The sequence below is a fragment of the Pseudophryne corroboree genome, chromosome 7 (assembly GCF_028390025.1).
Source record: "Pseudophryne corroboree isolate aPseCor3 chromosome 7, aPseCor3.hap2, whole genome shotgun sequence".
In the NCBI taxonomy this organism is placed as follows: Eukaryota; Metazoa; Chordata; class Amphibia; order Anura; family Myobatrachidae; genus Pseudophryne; species Pseudophryne corroboree.
Window position 1 is genome coordinate 489499675 of NC_086450.1, and position 19209 is coordinate 489518883.

The following is a 19209-nucleotide window of genomic DNA, read 5'->3' on the forward strand; positions in this document are numbered from 1 at the left end:
TTACCAAATACCATCTAGGTTCCACTTCTCTAGGCAGGCGATACCGAGAATGTACACGGACGTCAGAAAAAGACTCACCAGTCTCCTAAAAAATGCAGTTGTACCCAATGTCCACTTAACCACGGACATGTGGACAAGTGGAGCAGGGCAGGGTCAGGACTATATGACTGTGACAGCCCACTGGGTAGATGTATGGACTCCCGCCGCAAGAACAGCAGCGGCGGCACCAGTAGCAGCATCTCGCAAACGCCAACTCTTTCCTAGGCAGGCTACGCTTTGTATCACCGCTTTCCAGAATACGCACACAGCTGAAAACCTCTTACGGCAACTGAGGAAGATCATCGCGGAATGGCTTACCCCAATTGGACTCTCCTGTGGATTTGTGGCATCGGACAACGCCAGCAATATTGTGTGTGCATTAAATATGGGCAAATTCCAGCACGTCCCATGTTTTGCACATACCTTGAATTTGGTGGTGCAGAATTTTTTAAAAAACGACAGGGGCGTGCAAGAGATGCTGTCGGTGGCCAGAAAAATTGCGGGACACTTTCGGCGTACAGGCACCACGTACAGAAGACTGGAGCACCACCAAAAACTACTGAACCTGCCCTGCCATCATCTGAAGCAAGAAGTGGTAACGAGGTGGAATTCAACCCTCTATATGCTTCAGAGGTTGGAGGAGCAGCAAAAGGCCATTCAAGCCTATACAATTGAGCACGATATAGGAGATGGAATGCACCTGTCTCAAGTGCAGTGGAGAATGATTTCAACGTTGTGCAAGGTTCTGATGCCCTTTGAACTTGCCACACGTGAAGTCAGTTCAGACACTGCCAGCCTGAGTCAGGTCATTCCCCTCATCAGGCTTTTGCAGAAGAAGCTGGAGGCATTGAAGAAGGAGCTAAAAGGGAGCGATTCCGCTAGGCATGTGGGACTTGTGGATGCAGCCCTTAATTCGCTTAACAAGGATTCACGGGTGGTCAATCTGTTGAAATCAGAGCACTACATTTTGGCCACCGTGCTCGATCCTAGATTTAAAGCCTACCTTGGATCTCTCTTTCCGGCAGACACAGGTCTGCTGGGGTTGAAAGACCTGCTGGTGACAAAATTGTCAAGTCAAGCGGAACGCGACCTGTCAACATCTCCTCCTTCACATTCTCCCGCAACTGGGGGTGCGAGGAAAAGGCTCAGAATTCCGAGCCCACCCGCTGGCGGTGATGCAGGGCAGTCTGGAGCGACTGCTGATGCTGACATCTGGTCCGGACTGAAGGACCTGACAACGATTACGGACATGTCGTCTACTGTCACTGCATATGATTCTCTCAACATTGATAGAATGGTGGAGGATTATATGAGTGACCGCATCCAAGTAGGCACGTCACACAGTCCGTACTTATACTGGCAGGAAAAAGAGGCAATTTGGAGGCCCTTGCACAAACTGGCTTTATTCTACCTAAGTTGCCCTCCCACAAGTGTGTACTCCGAAAGAGTGTTTAGTGCCGCCGCTCACCTTGTCAGCAATCGGCGTACGAGGTTACATCCAGAAAATGTGGAGAAGATGATGTTCATTAAAATGAATTATAATCAATTCCTCCGCGGAGACATTGACCAGCAGCAATTGCCTCCACAAAGTACACAGGGAGCTGAGATGGTGGATTCCAGTGGGGACGAATTGATAATCTGTGAGGAGGGGGATGTACACGGTGATATATCGGAGGGTGAAGATGAGGTGGACATCTTGCCTCTGTAGAGCCAGTTTGTGCAAGAAGAGATTAATTGCTTCTTTTTTGGGGGGGGTCCAAACCAACCCGTCATATCAGTCACAGTCGTGTGGCAGACCCTGTCACTGAAATGATGGGTTGGTTAAAGTGTGCATGTCCTGTTTTGTTTATACAACATAAGGGTGGGTGGGAGGGCCCAAGGACAATTCCATCTTGCACCTCTTTTTTCTTTTCTTTTTCTTTGCATCATGTGCTGATTGGGGAGGGTTTTTTGGAAGGGACATCCTGCGTGACACTGCAGTGCCACTCCTAGATGGGCCCGGTGTTTGTGTCGGCCACTAGGGTCGCTTATCTTACTCACACAGTGACCTCGGTGCAAATTTTAGGACTAAAAATAATATTGTGAGGTGTGAGGTATTCAGAATAGACTGAAAATGAGTGTAAATTATGGTTTTTGAGGTTAATAATACTTTGGGATCAAAATGACCCCCAAATTCTATGATTTAAGCTGTTTTTTAGTGTTTTTGGAGAAAAACACCCGAATCCAAAACACACCCGAATCCGACAAAAAAAATTCGGTGAGGTTTTGCCAAAACGCGTTCGAACCCAAAACACGGCCGCGGAACCGAACCCAAAACCAAAACACAAAACCCGAAAAATTTCAGGCGCTCATCTCTAGAAATTAGTTATATCAGTTTCGTTTACTGCATTCAGCAGAGCAGTTCCCGGCTGTTATGCAAACACACCAGAGAATAATGTATGTCACTTGCAGAAGGAAATACCAGACAGAGGAGTGTCTATATAAAGTGATATAAATATTGGGCTCTGTCAACACCTCGCTCACTGGCTGTAACTTCACCATCACTGAGACCCAAACATCTGAGATCATCTCTCTACCAGCAGACAACGAAGCCCCAGAGCAGGTAACACTTATATCACCCTGCAATACAAACATTTCTCTTCCAATTATCATCCCGGTCACTTTCTATTGTATTGCGATTTGCTGCAACACTGTTACACTGTCTGGGACATTGGGGGTCATTCTGACCTGAATGCGCACTGCAGTTCTTCACAGCGCAGCGTTCAGGTCAGAACTGCACATGCGCCGACAGCTGTCATTGCTTAGGGATCACCTCTGCCTGACTGACAGGCAGAGGTGGTTGCTGGGCGGGAGAGGACAACAGAGCGACGTTTGGCCGCCGTGTTGTGGGCGCGGTCCAGCCAATGCAGCTGGGACGTGCGGGTGGGGGGGGGGGGGTTGCGGACCGCTGCGGCTGCGTGACATCACACGCAGCTGATGCGACCCAGGGCAGTGACGAGTAACTCCTGTCCAGCCGCTGTGCGATGCTTTTGTACTTGTGCGGGGGGGGGGGAGCGACACTGACATGCGGGGTGGACTAGCCCTGTGCTGGGCGTCCTCCCTCTTGTCCGGGAAGATGATCGTAGCTGTGCTAAATTTAGCACAGCTACGATCAAGTCGGAATGACCGCCATGGTGTATTTATTAATACTCATTGTACACACAACAAGTCTTAATAAATAGCCTGTTAGACGCACTGAGAAATGTCGTTCTATGCTGCCATTTTGGATGCCGGGCGCCTCCAGGGGTGACATTACAGCCTTCCCGTATGATCTAAACTGTTATAGTTAATATACCATCCCTGGACCGTATGGGTAAGCTGTATTCTCTTCCTCCCTGCCTCCCCGGTGACAGCTGTCACAGACACCCCCCTTTTCCCCCCCGGGAGGACACCGACTGGACGTGGATGCGCACTACAAGTTCCAGAATGGCAGAGTTTGTTGCAGGGCGTTCTGGAGTCCGGACTGTACAGATTTTTACATAATCCCCCGCTTACAGGGTAAGAAGTATTTCCTAAAACCATACTGCCTCAGCGCTCCCATGTACTACACCATAGACTGCTACTGCGCAATGACGCCTCTGAGCACGTCACACAACATGAAATTGATTTTGGTTTATGCACAGGTCCATGTTGTGCAAACAAGGTTATTATCCCACACCAATCTATATTATCTAATAATCAGGAATGGTTTAGACTCTCTAAACCAAGTGGGTATGTATTTTTAATCCTAGGTTTCTTGTATTAGTACTGGGGTGTTACCGCTAGCTTCAATTTCGATGCCATGTGCAAAAAAGGATGAATAAAATAAAGCTACATTTTGCAGTGTACTTTAGGAAGAAATTTTATTACTACCAAAATGACAGTTAAAACATATAAGCTTTATTTCATATACATTAAAAATAATTCATATTTTTACAGGGAATCCAAAAATATGTTCACAAAATATTTAATCAAGAGATTTAAAACTTGTTCTTCTAATACTGTATAACTAATATTTAATGTATAAAGCTGCGTCGCTCCTCAAATGTATTTATATTTATGTTTGTGTAATAAATATTGGGTAGCTTTCATTAATTTGTAACTTGTATAAAAGGGAATTATTCAGTACGGGTCGAAAATGGGATGCCATTAAAATTTCCCGACCCGTACACTAGTGCGCATGCACAGCGGATGTAATGCGCGTGGGTGGGCTGTCATATTGCGGTCGCATCCCGGAAGGATGCAATCATAATATGATTGATAGCGGCGGGTGATGGGTGCACAGCAATGTGGCATTGGGAGGAGGGGGTATGGCGACAAAATGCATGTGTGTCCGGAGTGTTTTCGGGACAGCTGCTCAGATAAAAAAAATATTGACGGTGCGCCTGTCTTCGCAGCTAGGCTGCGCAGGCAGGTGGCATCCTTTATTTTGTGGAGACGGTGGACATTTGCATGCTGGCGGTCTTGCCCTGTGCTGGGTCAGCAGTTGCAGTTTTGTGTAGGCAGGACTGTTATTGATTAGAAAATAACGGAGTACAAAAAGAGGAGCTGGTACACTTTATAGGTACAGTATAAAGTAGATTTATTTATTGATTTTGGAGTTGATACAACTTGGTTGTTAACCTGATTGTGCGTTCTCTATTCTGTAAAGGAGTTTATACAAGGCAATTATTATAGTGTGTATAGTATATCTGCCAATCGCTATATAAATTATCCATATAATCTTTCTACACTTGTTTCTTTAGCCTCTAAAATCAGTCTCCCAAATTATAATTTATTTATTGCATTATTAGCATGGTGTGTTATTCACTTTCCAGTCAGTATATTATAGGGTGTATATCTACCCATTGGCCAGGATGGCACTCACCAGGAGCGCCAGCTAATCATGGGGTAGAATGACTCCGCAACCCTTTCTTCTGGCTAGCAGGCAGTGGTGCAAGTAAGCGGGTACGCTTGGGTACGGAGTACCCTTAAGAATTTGGCAGCAGGTACGCAGTACCACCCACTGCACACTTTGTATTTCTATTGTAATGTGGACACTACAATATATGTCTATTATCATGAGGGATTATTATATATTTCCATTGTACTGTGGACATTACCATATATGTCTATTATGGGGGTATTACTATATGTTTCTATTGTAATGTGGACACTACTATATGTGTCTATTATTATGGGGGTATTACTATATATTTCTATTGTAATGTGGACACTACCATATATGTCTATTATTATGGGGCATTACTATATATTTATATTGTAATGTGGACACTACTATATATGTCTATTATTATGGGGGCATTACTATATATTTCTATTGTTATGTGTACATTACTATATATTTATATTATTATGGGGCCATTACTATATTTCTATTGTAATGTGGACACTACTATATATGTCTATTATTATGGGGCATTACTATATATTTCTATTGTAATGTGGACATTACTATATATTTCTATTATTATGGGGCACTACTATATATTTATATTATGCGGGCATTAATATATATTTCTATTGTAATGTGGACACTATTATATATGTCTATTATTATGGGGGTATTACTATATATTTCTATTATTATGTGGATATTACTATATATTTATATTGTAATGTGGACAATACTATATATGCATATTATGTGGCATTACTATATATTTCTATTGTAACGTGAACACTACTGTGTGTATATGTGTGTGTGTATATATATATATATATATGTCTATAATTATGGGGCATTACTATATATTTCTATTATGGACACTACTATATATTTCTATGGTACTGTGGACACTACTATATGTGTCTATTATTATGAGGGAATTACTATATATTTATATTGTAATGTGGACACTACTATATATGTTTATTATTATAGGGGCATTACTATATATGTGTTTTATTATGGGGTATTATTATACATTTCTATTGTAATGTGGACATTGGACAATACTATATATTTATATTACTATGGGGCATTACTATATATCTCTATTATTATGGGGCAATTCTATATATTTCTATTGTAATGTGGACACTACTATATACAGTATGTCTATTATTATGGGGGCATTACTATATATTTCTATTGTAATGTGGGACACTACTATATATGTCTATTATTATGGGGCATTACTATACATTTCTATTTTAATGTGGACACTACTATATATATGTCTATTAATATGGGGGTTTTAATATATATTTCTATTGTAATGTGGGACACTACTATATATGTCTATTATTATGGGGGTATAACTATATATTTATATTGTAATGTGGAACACTACTATATATTTCTATTATTATGGGGTATTCCTATATATTTCTATTATAATATGGACACTACTATATATGTTTATTTTTATGGGGCATTACTATAGATTTCTATTGTGATATGGACACTACTATATATGTCTATTATTATGGGGTATTACTATACATTTCTATTGTAATATGGACATTACTATATGTGTCTATTATTATGGGGGTATTACTATATATTTCTATTGTAATGTGAACACTACTGTGTGTGTGTGTGTGTGTGTGTGTGTGTGTGTGTGTGTGTGTGTGTGTATATGTATATATATATGTGTGTGTGTATATATATATGTGTGTGTGTATATATATGTCTATTATTATGGGTCATTACAATAATATTATTATTATTATTATTATTAACAGTTTCTTATATAGCGCAGCAAATTCCGTTGCACTTTACAATTGGAAATAACAATGGTATAACAAACTGGGTGATAACAAACAGTCATAGAGGTAGGAAGACCCTGCTCACAAGCTTACAATCTATAGGGAATTACAATAATGTATACATATATGTTTACACAGGGAGCGCTAAATATTCATAATTATCTAATTTATTTAGACAATAAAAAATAGAATGACAATGCACAATTTAATAATAATAAGATATATCAATTAAAAAATTAAAAACCATATCAAATGGACATCTCTCGTGGAAATAAACAACTTAGTTGCTGGTGTTAAAGGGTCCAGATTAGGCTATTTAGCCAATAATTACTGAGCAAGTCCAGAATCCTAGTGTATCATTATGGTCACCAGCAAGTAGCTTTTAACTGTTAAAAGATGTACTGTAGCAGTCCAGTGCCACTTAAATTTGATGGGAGTTTGGAAACACTTCCAACAGCGGTGAGCTTAAATTGTCTAAATAAATTAGATAATTATGAATATTTAGCGCTCCCTGTGTACACATGTATGTATACATTATTGTAATTTCTTGTTTGGTTTGAATAATTGCAGATTATTCATTGGGAGCAGCATTGTAGATCTTCCTTATCCAGGTTATTTAAAGTTGGTAATAAGTGCGCTTGATTGCCTCTTTCTAAGTAAAATTAGTGTGAGTTTTATAATCTATAGGGAAATAGGCATGTATACACAAGGAAAGGTGCTATCTATTGCATAGTTGTCTGCCAGATTGCAAAGGTTCTTCGTGGGCTGTATGATATGGTCATACAGCAATGATGAACCGGGTTCGAGAGGAAGGGAAAGTGAAGAATGAGAAGACATGTGAGGAATGGATATGTGTGGACTGTACAGAGTGGATGCAATTTGATATATATTTCTATTGTAATGTGGACACTACTATATATGTCTATTATTATGGGGTATTACTACAGGTTGACTATTCCTTATCCAAAATGTAAAATCCCATATTTTTGGGTCCCCTACTGAGATAATGACATATATATTATATATTATGTGTATAACTATATATAGATATATTATATAGATATAATATAATATAATATAATATACACATATATGTGCATTATCTCAGTAGGGGAACCAAAAATGTGTGATTTTGAATTTTGGATAAGGCATACTCAACCTGTATATATTTCTGTTGTAATGTGGACACATATATATGTCTATTATTATGGGGCATTACTATATATTTCTGTTGTAATGTGGACACTACTACATATGTATATTATTATGGGGCATTACTATATAATTCTGTTGTCATGTGGATACTACTATATATGTCTATTATTATGGGGCATTACTATATATTTCTATTGTAATGTGTATATACTGTATGTTATTATGTGGACACTACTATATTTCTATTATACCAGGGGCACTACCACAGTATATATTCCTGTTATAATGGGGGCATTACTAAGTATTTTTATTACATTGGTGGCAATATATTATTATTAAATTTGGGGCAATGTTCAAGTTCAATTTATTGTCATCAGCCAAAACAAATTGACAGACAAAATTACAATAGTACATAGCATCAAGTAGCAGGCGACATCATCAAAACGAACAAAACATACAATCATACATTTAACATACGTACTGAGGAAGGAATAAAACTAATCCTAAAATGACTGGTTCGGGTTAACAAAGCACGAAACCTCTTTCGGGATGGAAGTTTGACAAAGAACTCACTAAAAGGATGCTCGCTTTCCGATAAAATACACCTAGCTTTGCTTAAAACCCTACGCCTATACAACTCATCAAAGCTAGGCAATGGATACCAATTATTTTACTAGCAGTTTTCCTAATTCTCTCTAATGCACACCGAAGTGCAACCACCATACCATGCCACAATACCATAGCTAAGGATGCTCTCTACCGAGCACCTATAAAAATTTAACATGGTCTGTGCACCAACACCAGCTGCCCTTAAACGTCACAGGAAAAAAGTCGTTGTTGTACCTTTGTTGTACCTTTTTTACTGTACCTAACAGGTGCGCTGACCATGTCAAACATATGTACACATGTCAAATGTATTTCTATTATACTGGGTTTCTTACTATATATTTCTATTATACTGGGGTTATAACTATATATATTTATTATACTGGAGGCATTACTATATATTTCAAGCCTTGCCTCCAGAGTATGAAAAGGGACTATGCTGTGTGGTCTCACTCCTAGTGTAATGTAGCCATCCCCCTAGTGTCATGTGGTCACGCCACCTCATGACACATGGTCCCGCCCATTTTCGGCACACTCAGTTCCACTAAGAAAACATTTCTACTTGCACCACTGCCAGCAGGTTATCTAGATTGGAACTCTGAATCCATTATCGTAGCTGCAGTCTGTACAGCTGCCCAGAACTTCCTTAAGGCACTCCGGGAATAGTATACCCCCACCTTCCCAACCACAAAGCCATTGTCCCCCCTAGCACATTATTGTATTCCCCCCACACATAGCTGTAGTTCCCTCCAGCACATAGTCATAGTACCCCCAACACATAGTCATAGTTGCCCTCTCAGCACATGGCCATAGTCCCCGCCCAGCACATTGTCATAGTACTCCTCCACCTTCCCAAACACATAGCCATTGCCCCCTCAGCACATAGCTGTAGTCCTCGCAGCACATAGTCATAGTCCCCTTCAGCACATAGCCATAGTTCCCTCCCAGCATATAGTCATAGTACCCCCCCACCTTCCCAAGCACATAGCCGTTGTCCCTCCTGAACATCGCTGTAGTTCCCTCCATCACATAGCTGTAGTCCCCCCAGCACATAGCCATAGTCCCCTCACAGCACATAGTCCCCTCCCAGCATAATTTAGTGAACTACTCCATGATATCAGATGACCCTATTGAACTAACCCATGTCATCATGTGACCTTATTGGTGTACCCAATGAAATTGGATGGCCATAGTGAACTATCCCATCATACTGGATGACCTTAGTGAATTAACCCATGACACCGGACAACCTTAGAGAACTACCCCATGACACCTGATGACCATAGAGAACTACCCCATGACAATAGATAACCTAACTGAACTGCTTCATACCAACAGATCACCTTAGAGTACTAACACATGACATAAGATGACCTTAGTGAATTACCCCATAACACGGGATGACCTTAGTAAATTACAGTACCAAATGACACCCGATGACCTTAGTGAATTACCCCATGACATTTGATGACTTTAACTACTTATAGACATCGAATGACCTTTGTAAACTACAGTACCCCATGACACCAGATGACCTTAGTAAACTACCCCTTGTCATCAGATGTCTTTAGTGACCTATCCATTGACATTGGATAACCTTGTTGAACTAACTGATGTCATCAGATGACCTTAGTCAACTACCACATGACACCAGATTGTCACACATCGTGGTTCAGGTCCCCGTTATCGGGTCCAGCGGGGTTACATCGCTGCCATTCATAACTCACCTCACCGCCTGGGATATACCTGTGTTCTGTGCTGCCTGCTCCTGATTCAGAGCCTTTCATCTGTGGTTACTAAGTGTACTAATCTCTGGATGCCTGCAGTTTCAAAGTGCGCCTGCTATTGACTTTGCATTCCGTGTGCAGCATTTACAAAGTGCATCTACATTATGTCTATATTTGCCTGCACCTAGAGTGTTTATTGTTTCAAGGACCTCATCTCCAGTTACCTGCATATAAATGTATCCTCCATCTGTTCAGGCCACATATATATTTAACATTTATCTTCTGAGCAGTCCTGCACTTCACACGCAATCCAGCAGGTGTTTCACTTTGCTTTGGAGCTGCATCATGCTCTTTGCAGAACATTAGTATCTACAGTAACCTCATGCAGGCAGTCACTGGTACTGCAGTCTGAAGACTCCTTGCCCTGGCCATATCTGCTACCTATTTCTGCTGATAGCAGCCCAATAACTGCATCAGTCTCTTCTCAGTGTTTCTGTATATCCAAACGTTGTAGGAGCATTATCAATGCCTCAAGCATCATACTTTCTCCTTTTACTAAAGCTAACCCTGTGGGTTCTGACCAAAATCTGAAAAACCCCAGTGTCATGACACGGATTCCTTTATTGAAATACCTGATGGCATAGAATGATCTTAGTGAGCTAACTCATGACACTGGATGGCCTTAGTAAAGTACCCCATGACCATGGATGACTTTAGTGAACAAGCCCATGACATCAGATGACTTAAGTTAACTACCCCATGACACTAGCTGATCTTAGAGAACTACCCCATAACACCAGATGGCCTATGTGAACTCACTGACACCAGATGACCTTAGAGAACTATCACATGGCACTGGATGACCTACAGTAAGTGAACTACCCCATGACAACAAATTAACTCATTGAACCACCACATGTCAACAGATGACCTATGTGAACTACCCCATGACATTGGATAACCTTAGTGAACAAACTATTGACATGGTAGGGAATGCTAGGATTTGTAGTCATGCCATCCGTACTTTCAGTCTGTTTGTAAGCAAACATATAGTACGGCTCATGTGCAGTTGACAACTACTTTCTAGGTGAATGCACAGTTTAGAGATATCCTGGAGACCCACCCACATGCGGTCTTGCTTTTGACAGTCTTCTACTTTATTTGTTATAACACCTGCATGTATGCATCCTCTTGCTCAGTGATTTTCAACCTTTATGAACTTGCGGTACACCGAACAAGATATTAAAATGGTCAGTGCACACAATCAGTCCCCCACAGGGATAAAACACACACACATTGCCCCCCACAGGAAAAAAACAAACCCATTGGCTCCCATATGAATAAAACAATCACACTGGCCCCCACAAGAAACAAAAATAAATTACATTGGACTCCACATGAAAGAAAACTCACATTGGCCCCCACATAAAATAACAATTAATCACACTGTCCCCTATAGAATACAAAAATAAAACACATTGGCCCCCAGAGGAACACAGTACAGTACAAAGCACAGCTGCCATCATGTGCTCCTAGTGAGCTAGTGCAGACAGTATAGCAGCAGGACACCCAAGCAGCTCCACACCATGCTCCCTTTGACTCATCTTCTCTAAATCCAGTAATTCAGTCAGCACGTCCCGAGCAACGAGCCCTTGAACCAGGACACCGGGACTGACACTAACACCATCATTGTGAGATAGGGAGCAACAACCGCCGCCACCATCCAATGATGATTAGCGGATGACAGGAAGAGGAGGGACCAGCGGCCAGATCTGGACCCACTCACATCAGAGAGGGCAGGTCTCATATGTCCAGGATATAAACACAGGACTGGAGCAAGAAGAGACCAGTGCTGCCCAAAATTAATAGTTGAATTAGCGGCAGTGGCTGTACACTGGCACGGCATCTCTGGCTCCAGTGGCACACTTGAGAACTGCTCACGGCACAGTGGTTGAAAAACACTGCTCTAGCTGGTAAAGGGATCAATAATCCTTGATATGGCTATAGATGACCACCTATGTGTACAAGCTCTGTCTTTGAATTATTATAGTCACTGTGCCGGCCTCTGTAATGCTTTGTTATAGCTAAATTACTGAGGTTATAGCATTATATGCTGCTGATTCCATCACATCTAAATGAGCTGATTGTGCTTTGTTCCAGCTGAGGCAGTGTCTAAGGAAGGACTATGGAGGCCCCATTGTGTCTGATTGAAAACCCTGAAAATGGCAAATTCCGGGTAAATCCTGAGGCGATTGACGTCCTGTCCCAGATCAGCCAGCCGGTGGTGGTGGTGGCAATCGTAGGCCTGTATCGTACAGGAAAGTCCGATCTGATGAACAAGCTGGCTGGAGCCCAGAGAGGTGAGAGGTCTGATAGCAGACCGGGGTTATGTGACGGGGTTTAGGCCTATATATTCTACATAATGTTCATGTGTTTGCAGAGTTTAAGTTTGGCTCAAATGTCCAAGCTAAGACCAAGGGCATCTGGATGTGGTGTCTTCCCCACCCCACCAAGGAGAATCACACCCTGGTTCTGCTGGACACAGAAGGGCTGGGGGACGTGGAAAAGGTGAGGTAACAGGAAGAGAATGACCTTGTCACCTGAAATGTTTCATACACTTTCAATTACTTTTTACAAATACTATAGTTGCTGTTATAATGTTCTATTGGACAGGGATGATGTTCCCGACAGGTGTTTCCTTTATTTTCTTTAAATATTGGTGTGACTGGATGACCTTCCTCCGCCAGGTAATCACAGACTTTTGACACTGATAGAATAGAGAGTGGTTAGTCATCTGAGTAATCTGCATGGGCTTACTTCACCACTCCTAGGGATTACTTCTCACCTTCAATACCCGTCTGTTATTGACTTCTCCCACTGCATAGTGGACAGGTAACTCACTGCCACCACCAGGCTCCAACGCTTGTACTTTGAACCGCTCTTTTTACACAGGCCCCTACCACTGTCACCTGTAACTGCCTAGCAATGGGTAGGTGTGAACTCGCTGATGCAACAGCTCATGGGCAGAGCCGGCCTTAGCTATAGGCAGACTAGTCATTTGCCTAGGGCATTCAAGCATGTCTAGGGGCATTCAAGCATGTCCCTGCAGTATCTCATGCTGGGAAGGACAGTCTGCAAACTAACTGTTACTTTCCAAATGTATTCAATCAGTACTGGTATACACTGCTGTTTACATTTATCAAATAGAATGCACACTCCCTTGTACTCCCTCCGAAATGCTTGAATGCCTCTGACTTGTGAGACCTTAGACAGCAGAAGCCCAGTAACTGCAATTCCTGGACCTGTGACACTTTCACTGACTATATAAGATTATTACTGGATGGCTCCTTATGATACTACATGTGTATTTTGGAAGACTGATCCACATAAATCTGACATCACCTATACTGCTTGTGCACATTGGAGAGGGGGACCCTGGTATCCTGTGTCCCTTATCCCTGTGCAAACCCCAGGTGTCTGCAGGGATATAACATGGGCAGTGTTCTCCTCACACTTTATTTCTCAGTCAGTCCATGCCATAAAATTCCCCTGCCATCCAGTACTGTAACGTGGTCAGTAAGTTGCGTTGCATTATTTACTAATGTGGGGCATATGTGTAAGGTGCACTACTGTCTGGAATTATGTGTATTATGGGCATTATGCAGGGTTGAACTGTCCCACAGGGGCACAGGGCAAACCCCCTGGTGGGCCCCACTGCCTGAGTGTTACTGGGTCAGATGCAGAACTAGCGGCGATGCTAGGGGGCACCAGCCAAAATTTTGCCTAGGACATCAAATTGGCTAGGGCCGGCTCTGCTCATGGGTAGTATAGGCTAATTCCCACTGGTCCCCCACTATGGACAAGTCTGCACTGATTAGATGGCAGAGGGTTTCAGCTTGGAGACACTGGGCTCAATCCAGAAAAGCTGGACAACAGAGTATCATTTTGTGCTATTCTGGTGGTCACAGGATGCAGCAGATGCAGGGGTCTTGAAGCAAGATGTTTATTGCTCAAAGATATAAAGACAGTTAAGGTCCGTACACATGGCACGATAGGGGGTCATTCCGACCTGATCGTACGCTGCCATTTTTTGCAGCACAGCGATCAGGTCAGAACTGTGCATGCAACGCAATGCACAGGCGCGTTGTACGAGTGCAACTCGGGTCGTTGCACAGTGATGGATTCTACGACAAATCCGTTCGCACAGCCGAACGCAATGAGAATGACAGGAAGAGGGCGTTTGTGGGTGCCAACTGACCATTTTCTGGGAGTGTTTGGAAAAACGCAGTCGTGTCCAAGCGTTTGCAGGGCGGGTGTCTGACGTAAATTCCGGGAGCGGACAGGCTGAAATGATCGCAAGGGCTGAGTAATTTCAGAGCTACTCAGAAACTGCACAAAATGTGTTTGCATCTCTCGGCTGCAAAAGCAATCGCACACTTGCAAAGCGAAAATACACTCCCCAGTGGGCGGCGACATAGCGTTCGCATGGCTGCAAAAAGTAGATAGCGAGCGATAAACTCGGAATGACCCCGGATGTGTCACTGAACAACACATTGTGCCAAGTGGTGGGCGCATACACACTTGCCGATGCCAGCAGCGATGAGCGGCAGCCGGGGGGGCAGGGGCCATGCTGAATTCGGCAGCATGGCATCGCTAACGACAGCGCCAGATCTCCTTGCATGTTCAAAAGATCTGGGGCTGACGTTAGCGACCCACGGGGGGATACGGTTGTTGGGTCGAAAGTGATTAGGTTGACAGGCATTAGGTCGACCACGATTGGTTGACATGCAGTAGGTTGACAGGGTTGCTATGTCGACATTGTCTATAGGTCGACATGTGGTACGTCGACATGAACAAAAGGTCAAAATGAGTCTCACAATTTTTTTCATTTTTTAAACTTTTTCATACTTTACGATTCACAATTGGGAACGGTAACCTGTGGCAAGTGCAGCGGTACCTTGCCTGAAGCATGGCGAACGAAGTGAGCCATGTGAGAGGATACGGTGCACTAATGGGGGTTCCCGGTCAATCTACGAAGAAAACAACACCCAAAAAAATTGTCGACATGAGTTTTTTACCTTTTTTCATGTCGACCTATCACATTTCGACCTATAGACCATGTCGACCTAGCAACCACGTCTTCCATTCATGGTCGACAGTCATGACTGTCGACCGAAGTGTGGTCGACCCAACGACCCATACCGAACCACGGGTGCACGGATCGCCATCGGTATTGAGCAAACACACGGAACAATGTACACGATGGATCATTCCAAATGATCGGGAACTCCCATATCTTGGCTCTAATGGTTCCGTGTGTACCCACCTTTACTCCACAGCATACAATTTGGTACAGAGTTTCATGCTTCTCAAGATAGTAGAGGATGCACTCATTCAGGGCAACATCTGCCCTTTATATAGTTACAGGACACAATACAGCAGGCTGTAAATCTCTAAGACTAGTACAGGAAACGGTATACCAACATGTAAATACAACTTACATTTCCCAGGAATTGGTCGATTGCACTCCTCCTTTGTAATGTCTATCACCCAATCCAGTGATAGATATCCTAGCGCCACAACTGCCCAGCAACACGTAAAAACACTTCATTAAATATAAATCTATAGTACATGGCACCTAGTACCGATAGTTCATATAAAAATAGACTAGAAATATGGACTGTTTGGGGCCATCAAGGTCTGAGTTTGTCCCCCACTGTCCTAAGTTGTTGGGCACAGGTTGAGGTAGAACATAACCTGAGAAAAAAAAATTCACCCAAGGAAACAAAACAAAACTAATGTGTTTCATTTCACTAACCTTTGTGCTGTGCCGGTGAGGAACACTGACATTATGTTACAGGAGGACACGAGGAATGACACGTGGATCTTCTGTCTGGCCAACCTACTGAGCAGCACCTTCATCTACAACAGCAGAGGTGTCATTGACGAGGACGCCATTGAAAAGCTCCGGTATCCTTACATGACCTTTAAAACAAAACATCTATTTTGCTTCTTTATATTAATGATTAACTATTTATATATAAATTTTACAATATTTGACAAACGAAACAAACAAATAATTGTATACCCAAGTTATCATCATCATGAGGCTGTTGGTGTAAGGAGTATAAATCTATTGTCCATGCTGAGACGCGGTCAACAAACCAGCATTCAGGATGCTGGCAGTTGGAATTCCGACGCCAGGATCCCACCGGTGCTTGGAATGCCGACATGGATGAAAATGCTAGTGCCAGAATCCCAAACTGCCAGCATCCTGTAAGTATGCTGGGGCTCCTAAGTGTCAGGCCACGTGGGGGGGGGGGGGTGCTAGGTTAGATTGCGGGAAGGGTTAGAGTTAGGCTGCGGGAGTGGGAGGTTAGGTTTAGGCTGCGGGGAGGGCAGGTTGGGTTTAGGCACCACCAGGAAGGGTTAGGGTTAGGCTGCGGGAGTGGGAGGTTAGGTTTTGGCTGAGGGGATGGGAGGTTGGGTTTAGTGTGCGGGGAGGGCAGGTTAGGTTTAGGCACCACCGGGAAGGGTTAGGCTGCGGGAGTGGGAGGTTAGGTTTAGGCTGAGGGGAGGGGAGGTTAGTTTTAGGCTGCGGGGAGGGCAGGTTAGGTTTAGGCACCACCGGGAAGGGTTAGGGTTAGGCTGCGGGAGTGGGAGGTTAGGTTTAGGCTGCAGGTAGGGGAGGTTAGGTTTAGGCATCACCAGGAAGGGTTATGGTTAGGCTGCAGAGAGTAGGGGGGTTAGGGTCAGGCTGCGGGAAGGGATGGTTAGGATTAGAGGGGCAGTAGATGAGTGTTGGTATACTTACCTTCCAGGCGTCGGGATCCTGCACATCAGCATATGGTTGGATGGGTTAATGTGTATGGCTCTTGGTATAAGTACAGTATATGGTTCTGCATATGTGTAGATGTGTAGGGGTCTGCATATTGGTGGATATATGCGGCTCTGCATGTGTGTGGAGTGTGTGGAAGTATATGGTTATGCCTATGGGTAGGTGGAATATGCTGTTTTGGTATGCACTTTTTAAAGAATAATTACACCCATTTTGAGAACAATCTGTTGAACAATGTGGTTAGTTTACACCATACATGAATCTTGTGCTCCTGATAGCACTGACCATACATAAATATTCAGCATGATGGCATTCTAAATGGTAGTTCTTATTCTGCCCATAACATTATGTCTCTTCCAAAAAAAAAGCCAATGTACTGTAACTGGAAAATAAGAGTCTATGACAAGAAATAAACATGTTATTGGATCAGTGGGTCTCAAACTCAAACCTCAAGTTTTCCCCAACAGGTCATGCTTTGAGGATTTCTGTCTGTACAAGCAGGTGGGATAACTACTGACCACGAAAATAAATTAACTCACCTTCGCATTATTACAGACCTCCACAAAACATGACCTGCTGGTGGCACTTGGGGGCTGTAGTTGAGAACCATTGCATTGGATGAAAATATATATACAGCTGAACCAATTGGCAAGGACAATATACAGCAGTGTTTCCCCAAGTGTTGCCCTTGAGAGGCCCTAACAGTGTATGTTTTCCAGATCTCCTGATGGGTGCACAGACAAATCCATTATTGGCTGACATATTTTAAAAGATTCACAAGTGATAATTATTTCACTTGTGATACTGAGGAGATCTGTAAAACATACACTGTTAGTTTCCCGAGGACTAGAGTCCATATAAGATGCCACCGGTGTCTCCTGACTTACTAGTAGACATGGTATTCGAGCTTCTTCTTACTTAGATCTCTGCCTCTCATTTCCTTACTCAATTCCACCAGATATGTGGGGGAAATGTCTAAATTTATTAAGGTGAAAACTAAAAACAATAATAACGAGGAGGCTGAGTTTTCCACACACTTCCCCAACTTCATCTGGACGGTCAGGGACTTCAATCTGGAGCTGAACGGAGAGGCCATCACAGCGGACGCTTATCTGGAGAAAGCGCTAAGGCTGCAGAATGGTAAGCGATACCGCAAAGCAATAAAGCATGGGGCGTGGCTACAGCTATATCACACCAGGGGAATAACAGGTACACACTTACATGTGTGTCCTCACTAGCCTGTCATGAGATTGTGCCATATAGTCCCATTGGCACTCCTCGCAAATGTGACTAAGCCAGTGTCAAACGTAGAATTTCTAGAGGGAGGTTTCAAAATGCAATCCAAAATGTCCCGCTATGCAGAACATTGCAGCAAGTGCGGGAGTCTGGGGAAGTGGTTGATGAACCTAGTACCAACCCTGGATATAAGGCTCCTGTCTATTTTTCCTGGCAGCTACTCTCTGGTCCAGTGTGGTGATTGAGGGCTCAGATCCACACACACAGCAAACGTGGTAGAAGAACCACTGGGCATGTGTAGTAGCTCTGCTCTGTCCCTTAAACTGCATGTTGTGGTGGCAGCTCAAGTAATTGTATTATATACTGTTGCTGTGTCTACCCCGTTGCATACCTTTGTGTCATCTGCAAAAAGGCATACTTTCCCTTTAATGCCATTTGCAATGTCACCAATAAAGATATTAAAAAGCACTGGTCCAAGTACAGATCCCTGGGGTACTCCACTGGTAACATTTCCCTCCTGTGAATGCACTCCATTTACCACAACTCTCTGTTTTCTATCCTTCAACCAATATCTTATCCATTCAATATTCCTAATATCCAATCCCAAACTTTCAAGTTTATTTAGCAGTCTGTGATGTGGAACAGTGTCAAAAGCCTTACTAAAGTCTAGATAAGCTATATCCATGGCTCCAACTTTATCCATCACTTTAGTCACAGTCAAAAAAGTCAATAAGATTTGTTTGACAGGATCTCCCCCCAGTGAATCCATGCTGTTTGGGATCCTGTAAATTGCTGGATTTGAGATAATCTACAACTCTTTCTTTTAAGAGTTTTTCCATCAATTTCCCTACTACTGATGTAAGACTCACTGGTCTG

The 19209-nt window shown here is 42.9% G+C and overlaps 1 protein-coding gene across 2 annotated transcripts in view; it reads left to right on the top strand.

Annotated features, from left to right (window-relative positions):
• Window positions 1–2565: 2565 nt before the first annotated feature.
• LOC134945700 (guanylate-binding protein 1-like) overlaps window positions 2566–19209 on the top strand; it is a 201873-nt gene continuing 185229 nt past the window's right edge. For both annotated transcript variants that reach the window (XM_063935144.1, XM_063935145.1), the window contains exons 1-5: window positions 2566–2641; window positions 12420–12619; window positions 12700–12827; window positions 16120–16229; window positions 18056–18237. In XM_063935144.1, the coding sequence (XP_063791214.1) occupies window positions 12445–12619; window positions 12700–12827; window positions 16120–16229; window positions 18056–18237 (595 nt within the window). In that variant the 5' untranslated portion in view covers window positions 2566–2641; window positions 12420–12444. The remainder of the gene's footprint in view (window positions 2642–12419; window positions 12620–12699; window positions 12828–16119; window positions 16230–18055; window positions 18238–19209) is intronic.